The 7,763-nt window shown below is 48.2% G+C and overlaps 1 protein-coding gene across 1 annotated transcript; it reads right to left on the bottom strand.

Moving 5' to 3' along the window:
• Nucleotides 1–4,626, bottom strand: OPALIN (oligodendrocytic myelin paranodal and inner loop protein). The gene is made up of 4 exons (XM_062214780.1): nucleotides 4,585–4,626; nucleotides 3,458–3,580; nucleotides 1,751–1,807; nucleotides 1–174 (listed from the first exon to the last, which is right to left on the bottom strand). Exons 1-4 carry the CDS (start codon nucleotides 4,624–4,626, stop codon nucleotides 1–3), a joined length of 396 nt encoding a protein of 131 aa, XP_062070764.1.
• Between the last annotated feature and the right edge of the window lie 3,137 nt (nucleotides 4,627–7,763).

Below are 7,763 nucleotides of genomic sequence, written 5' to 3'. Positions count from 1 at the left end.
TCACTCTAGGCTCAGTCTGGGAATAAGCCACCACAGTCCCCTCCTCCTCTCCATTTCTTCACGGGGGCTGTAAGTGTCACGCACAGGCTGCTCACTTCCTGAGACAGTCCTCACGTAAATGTGGCCTTCTGGTGCTCCTGTCGTATTCGTCTCATGTGTCGGTGATCTAGGATTCTTGACAAAACAAACAGATTTTTTAAAAAATACACCAGAGAGTTCTGATTCTGGCCAAGGTGGAGTGACAGCAAACAAATTTACCCTCCCACCTGAAACAATCAAAAATCAGACAAAACATTTGAAACAATAGTTTTTAAAACATTGGTGATCAGGCAAGGAAGAGCAATGATCCTTAGAGAAAGAAAACAAATGATAAATGATCTACAATTGCCTGAACTTCCTGCCATGGGAGGCTTTTTAAGTCACTCAACTCTTTATTGTTATTGTGGTGTCTCTTTTTCCTTAGTTTAACTTTTAACCTATTCATGTCTTTATGTTTAAAGAGAGCCTTTGTGGGCATCATACAAGGGCCTTGCAAAATTTTGTGGAAAATGTGTATCATGAAAAACTATGCATGGTTTTAAAAATATTTTGCACCTAAATAAATGTATCTTTTAATTCTCTTTTCCCATGAATTTTTTGAAGTAACTACATATAGTATGGATCTTCTTTGTATAGCCAATCTGAATATCTCTGTGTTTTAACTGGAATATTTAAACCATTTACATTTAACACGATCATTGGTATGACTGGATTTAAGTCTACCACCTATTTGTTTTCTATTTGTTTAACCTGTTCATTGCTTTTTAAAAATCTTTATATCATATTCCATATAGATTTTATAAACACCTTAGTAATTTTCATGAAAAAATATATTGGATTTTATATCAAAATTACTATTCCATGAATCAGTTCATAATTATTTGACATCTTTATTATATTGAATCTCAGGAGCATAATATATAATCCCCATTACTTAGGTATTACTCAATATCATTTACTAAAGTTTTATTATTTTCTACACAATGACTGCATATTTTTGTTGAATTCATTATTCAGCATTTTATTACCACTACAAAAAGAGAATTTAAAAATTACTCTTTCTAACTGCTGGTTATTGGTGATGGGAAATGCAAATCACTTTTGTGTATTGGTTTTTGAGTCCAGTGAACTTGTTAAAATAGCTTGTTAATTCTAGTAATTATCTGTGGATTATGTAGACAATCATCATCTGCCAATAATGACAATTTTGTTTCTCCCTTTTCAGCCTTACAATTTATATATATCCTTTTAATCCTACTGCATTGTACAGGTCTTAGAATACAATATTGAACAGAGGGCTGTTAGTGAACACTTTTGGTTTATTTACAATCTTGAACAGAATGCATTCAACATTTTACCCTTACATATGATGTTCGCAGTAATTGTTTAAAAAGATTCTTTTTTTCTGGCTATGGAATTTCTATTCTGTCTTTGCTAAGCATTCATATCACAAATCACAGTTAAATTTTTTTAACTTTCTTATCCCATTGAAGTGGTCATGTGATTTTTCTCTTTTGTCAGAGAATACATTATTTTAAATTGATTTCCTCATATTAAGCCAGCCTTGAACTCCTGTCTGCCCAATGGTGACACACTCGGAATCTCCTTGTGGTGGAGCTTCATTGGTCACTTCCTCTCCTCACCTGCTCACATACTTCTGGCTGGCTGACTGCACGAATGGTAGGTAGAGATTGTAAGTGACAGTTCTTACCTCGGAGATCTTGGGACTGTCATAGATTTCTGTAATCTCACATGGTCTCTCGCTTTCCTAAATTGGTTAAAAGGAAAAAGAAGAAGAGAAACAGTCACAGTATTTGACCATAGCTATGACTGCAATCAGTGGGTCTTAAAACTGAGCACCCATTAGAATCATCTGAAAGCTGTAAAAGGTTAACTAGTGTTTTTAGCCTAGCTGGCATTGGTGCAGCAGGTTAAGCTGCTCCCTGCTACTCCTCAGAGTCCTGCCGCTCTGCTTCTCGCCAGCTCTCTGCTAATGCACCTGGGAAGGCAGTGGAAGATGGCTCAAGTGCTTGGGCCTCTGCCACCTTCATGGGAGACCAGGTTGGAGTTCTTGGCTCACAGTTTTGGCCTCACCCAGACCTGAATATTGTGGCCATTTGGGGGATAAACCAGCAAATAGGAGATCCTCTCTCTCTTTCTCTCTGTTGCTCCACCTTTCCAATAAATGAATAAATCTTTTTTAAAATGAGTGCACTGAAAATTGAGAAACTATTATTTAATATCTCTACCACCTACAACACTTGCTAGTGGTTTCAGGTTACAAGCTTTTGATGGAAAGATGTTCATCTTTCCATATCTCATTTCATCCTATCTCTCTCTTTTTTTAAAGACTTATTTATTTTTACTTGAAAGTCAGAGTTACACAGAGAGAGAAGGAGAGGCGGTGTGTGTGTGTGGGGGGTGTCTTCCATCCACTGGTTTACTCCCCAAGTGGAAGCTGGGCCAATCCAAAGCTGGGAGCCTCTTCCGGGTCTCCCACATGGGTGCAGGGGCCCAAGGACTTGGGCCATCTTCCACGCTTTCCCAGGCCACAGCAGAGAGCTGGATCAGAAGTGAAGCAGCTGGGACTCAAACCGGCACCCAAATGGGATGCTGGCACTGCAGGTGGCGACTTTACCCACTATGCCACAGTGCCGGCCCCAGTTTTACCTATCTCTTAAAATAGGGAGGGCAGTTTTTATGGCTTCTGTGTTTGAGTTGTACTAGCCAAGGTGTGGAATCATGTAAATTACAAAGTGGCAGAGCCAGAATTAGAATCTAGTTTTACCAGCTCCCTGTTAGTACTTACCAGCGCAAAAACAACCATGCATGTCCATAAATAGGGACTAGAATTAGCACCCAGAGTTCAAGTGACACGGTTGTTATCACAACCATGAAACCTTGGTGGCTGTTGGTTGAGTGGCCTCTGAATCCCATGCATGGTCCCCAGAACCATCTGGCACGGGGAAGTTGAGGAATGGCAGTGATTTCCGTGCTCCTGTGAACTACATGTGTTCAGATGTGGCAAAGGGGCAGAGACAAACAGAGCCCCATCCTTGTACCTCTCCCCACCAGACACCTCACCGTCTCTCATTCCATCCCCTCCGTGTGGAACCTGCACTTCTCTGTCTCCACTTTGGAAGGTACACCACTGTACAGACCCGTGTGCACCCTAGCCACTAACGCCCCTCTCCACTGCTACCTTCTGCCTTCCCCACGCCATCCTATTGCCAGGTGACCCGAGGGTTGTGTGACACATCTGCTCTGCCTGGAGCACAGGATCACCTTTGAGAGGGAAATAATGGCCCGGAAATGCCACTATCTCATCCTCAGGAAACAGCCACCCCTTAGTCCAAGCCCCATTCACCGAGACACTGACTCCCGCTGGCGCATCAGACCCAAAGAAGGTGGCGGTCACCTCCACAGACTCGCTGCCGCCGCGGCTTCTCCGGTGAAGCACAGTAAACAGTAACACCACCAGCAGGGCTGTGGCCACCAGGGATGGCACGGCTGCTGCGATTCCAAGGGAGGGCCCGCAGTCCTGGCACAGGGAGACAAGCAGAGTCAGGGCCCTGCCAGATTGCTCAGGAACCAAGGACCCCTTCGACAGAGTCAAAGCAGAGCAGAGCAGCCTGCCTGGCCCCTCCCTGTCAGCTACGAACCAGAAGATTAACGCAGTGCTGCAAAACAAAAACATCCACGGCAAATGACTGGCTTCCTAGGACGCCATTCATATAGTTTAAACCTACTGGGAGGGGATGCAAATCTGTTGGAAGAAATGGAGAGTGGGCCTGAACAGGCATTCCTGGGAGCGGAAGCGTGAGCATCTCCTCAGCAGAGGGAAAACTGGAGCAGTTCGGAGCATCAGTGAGGTTCAGAGTCAGAGCTTTTATTATATCCTAGGCCATTTAGATGGGATTTTAAAAACTTACTTACACCACACACATGAACCAATTCATTTTCAAATTCTAAGCCTGCTCTGTAGCCACCAACATTTTCAAATTTGCAGATCTTCTGGAGCCAGCAAAGATAATCCGCAGAATCCCCGCAAATGTTCAACTCCTACAGAATGTTGAATTCTTCACTTTTGGGGGGTGGGAGGTGATTTTATTGACAAATGATAAAAGCACATAAGCCATGACTATATAGCTCAATGACTTAGCACATATGAGCACACTCAGACTCAGCTCCCAGACTGGGAAGCAGAACGGTACCCTGGGACCCCCTCAGTCTCCCTTCCAGTTTCCCCAGGTGGGACCACTCCCCTGGCTGGTTTTGTCTGTTCTGCAGCATCAACACACAGACACAGATGTGAGATGCGTACCCCTTGTGGCTGGTTTCTTTGGCTCGACACTGTGGGAAACCCATCTGTGATTCTGCCCATTCTCTCTCACTTTGGAGCAAAGCTGGCCATAAGAATAATTGCTGAGCCAAGTTCTAAGCTCTAACTAATCCTCAACACAAGTGCATGAGCCAGGTACAGCCCTATTACCCCACTTTATAAATGCCCAGACCACGTCTCAGTGATTGAAACGACATACTTACTGCTTCTTTCCCACCTGTGGCAGCCGGAGAGGAAGTCTGCATGGAGAAAGAACAGGCCTTGTAAGAGAACAAAAGCCAGGGACCACAGCTGTTACGAGACAATCCAGGAAAGCTAAGCAGCAAAGGCTACAGCTCACCTTTTCACTAAACCTCTGTCACCAACAGCACCTATCAAGTAGAACCTTGTTTGCTTGCTTCACAGGTAAGAACTGGATTGGATTTGGCCACAAGGAGGGAACGTTCAGAACTTCAGGTCATATCTTCATTATTTACCCTATGATTTACCGTAATTCAAAAAGGCTTCTTCCTTTCCCTAGTCCCCAGTCCCCTCCAGCACACGGTGGGCCTTCTTGTCACAGTGCTGGAGAGGAGACACCAACCAGGATGGTGGTTCCCCTTCCCAGTCTCACAGGGTTCCGGAAGGGACGATTCTCAGAGCAATGAGCCCAGATGGCACCAGAAGGTGACTGGCGTTAGCCGGCTTCCTCCCACCCGCTCGCCCCACCGCTGCCAGCACTGGTTTCTGGTTTCTCTGTGTCATCTTGATGCCATGGGCCAACCCTGGGGTCTTTGTAGGTAGACTCCTCAGAGCTGACAGCCAGGGGGGAAATTCCAGCCAGGCCTGCAGGAAAAGGTTTTGGCAGGTAAGGAAAGGGGTTGGGAGCTCTGTCTGCAGACAACAGGCAGAGGCTGAAGCAGGGAGGCAGGGGCCAGAGCATTGCGATGTGGCCCTGCAGGGCAGACAGCGGCAGGCATCGGAAGTCAGGGATCTGACTTCCAGCTGTTCTCTAACGTGCCCCACGTCCCTGTAAACAGAGCACTAGCCAGCGAGTCCTCCTCCTAGGAACATGCGGTTTATTCTCTTTGAACAACCTTACAACTTAGGAGAAAAAAAAAAAAAACGGACACAGCCAAACCCACTAAAAGCTGGGCCAGAAAAATGCCTCAGTTGATCACGGCAAGTTACTACTGATCAGAAAACAACCTGGTTGGTAGTGAAATCCACACCGCATGGGGGCTGAAGATGGAAGAGCAGCTGTGGACTGAAACTGGATGCCATGACCAGTGGAAAGTCACTGTTTTGCCTTCCAGCTAACCACCAGCGTCGAGTCACCAAATGCCCAGCTCTGTTGGCCCACCCCTCCCTTGCTAGAGGACATCCCGAGGAAGGAATGTGACACACAGGCAAGGATGCGCGAGCTCCAGGGACAGCTATCACAGCATCATTGCTGGTTACACCCGATCAAGTAAAGGAACAGCACGTGACCATCCTTAGTTATGAAGACCGATATCGGGGCAGCACTTCAGACTTGAAGTTTCACGTAGGCAAGAACACGATAGCACAACGACAGCAAAACTCAAAATCTGTGTGGTCACCCGGGAAAGCGGGGGTCCCACACCTGTGGTGTCATCTGATGAGAATCTTAAGTTTTTGCTTTTCCTGTTTTCCTTTTCAAAACGTGTATTTATAACTGAAAGATTTACTCTCAGCACAGGCTCGCTCTTCACTGGCACTTTTGCCGGGCATTGTAAGCCACTGTGCAAGAGGCAGAGGTGGGGGAGCGAGCTGCCCTGTCATTCTGCCCCATCCCGGCCGACCCACCAGGTAAATGCCGACAGCTCTACTTACCGTGTTAGCCGGCAGTGTGAAGTTCAGTGAAAAACTCTGCAACACAGGAAGAGACATTAAAGCTCCAAGGAACGCTCACCAAGCTCCTGATCCTTCTCACTGGCCCTAGCAGATTTCCAGAGGATTCCATAGGCTCAGCCAGTCACGTCTCTGCTCCCGGTCTCAGCCTCCAGAGAAGGAGGAGGAGCCAGGAGCCTGAGGTCATCCTGAGTCCCGCCCCCGGGGGCCAGTCACTCGGGCCCCACCCCTCCCCAGGTCCTCAGCCTGGGCCCCAGTGAGACCAGTGCCCCAGCAGCTGTGAGGCACAAGGGCACCTGGACATGACTAAGAACCCAGGGACATGCTGGAGACCACCCCCCCGAGTTCCTTTCAAGGAGAAAACTGAATTTGGGGAGTCTTTTGTATTTTGTGTTTGGCACAGAAGATAAAGAGCCCTCAAGGGCCTGCTCAGACAGGAACACCCGACCCTCAAACCACCTTCTCAGGAGCTCCCCTGGGAAAGGCAAGGTGCCTGTGGGTGCTGAGCCTGCCTGCGGGGAGAAGAGTCCAGGCTCCTAGAGCCAACCTGTCTCCACCCTCCCCACACCCAGCACCCTGCCTTGCCCCTCCCCCCCAACACAAAGTCAATGTTTAAAGACCACGGGCTCCAAATAGCCTGCAAGTGCCTGCTTCTCTGGATCAAGTCCCCAGGGCTCCTGTCTCCTCCTGGTTGCTGTCGCCCACTTCCAATTTGTCAGTGCCAGTCTTCCTGGGCTGCTCCTTGACAAGGCCCTTCGGGGCCTGGATGGGACAGTGTTTGGACCATGCTTTGACTCAGCTCCTGGCTCCTCTGGGCTGCAGTGGTCCAGATTCCACTTTTGGGACTCAGCCCCTTGAGCCCAGCCATCCCTGACTGTCATCGCCCCCTCCAAGCTTCCCAACAATTCCTGCAGCTTCTGCAGACCAATGGGAGCCCCCGGGCTCCCAGCACCATGCACTGCTGCTTCTGGAACACTGTTGGAGTAAGAGAGACACCTGGACCTCTGCAGTCAGGGCTCTTCTGCTCAAGGGACCTAACCACGGCCCTTCTCGGGCTAGCACCAACCGAGACGACAGGTGCTGCAAAGACCCTTGGTGGTCGCTGCACTGCAGCTGCCCAGAGCCTTAGCTCATCAGCCAGCACTGGCGCTGAGGTCAGCAGGCCCAAGACAAAGCTCCCTTTCGGGGGACGGCAGAAGACAAGGGCAGCAACAAGGGGGCCTTTGCACGCAGTGTTTTCACCATTGCGATGACGATGATTCTGGGCCATCTCAGAAAGACATTCTTATGTTGTAGAAACACAGTGCAGAGCTCTCATGGAGAGAAAAACATCACGTAACTCTGGGCGAAGCAGACGCTGACATGGTGCTCTGTAGAGATGCAGCTGAGTGCGATGAGAGAGGCCTGGGCTGACAGCCACCTGCCCCGGGCTCCAGTCCAGCTGCGGCCACTTGCTGTGGCCTTGCATCAGTCGCTCAGACACTCGGGCCTCCATTTCCTCCCAACAAATCCATCCCCCAGCCTCAGGTTT

This window comes from Lepus europaeus, chromosome 17 (genome assembly GCF_033115175.1).
Source record: "Lepus europaeus isolate LE1 chromosome 17, mLepTim1.pri, whole genome shotgun sequence".
NCBI classification, from domain to species: Eukaryota; Metazoa; Chordata; class Mammalia; order Lagomorpha; family Leporidae; genus Lepus; species Lepus europaeus.
This window is presented reverse-complemented; position numbering and strand designations above follow the sequence as displayed.

Bases quoted from the DNA above. Each gene is read 5' to 3' on its own strand.
- OPALIN (XM_062214780.1), bottom strand. From the start codon at position 4,626: ATGCAGACTTCCTCTCCGGCTGCCACAGGTGGGAAAGAAGCA. The intron at 3,581-4,584 runs GTAAGTATGTCG...TCCCTGTGCCAG, and splicing joins CCACAGGTGGGAAAGAAGCA to GACTGCGGGCCCTCCCTTGG. The intron at 1,808-3,457 runs GTGACCGCCACC...TAACCAATTTAG, and splicing joins GCGGCAGCGAGTCTGTGGAG to GAAAGCGAGAGACCATGTGA.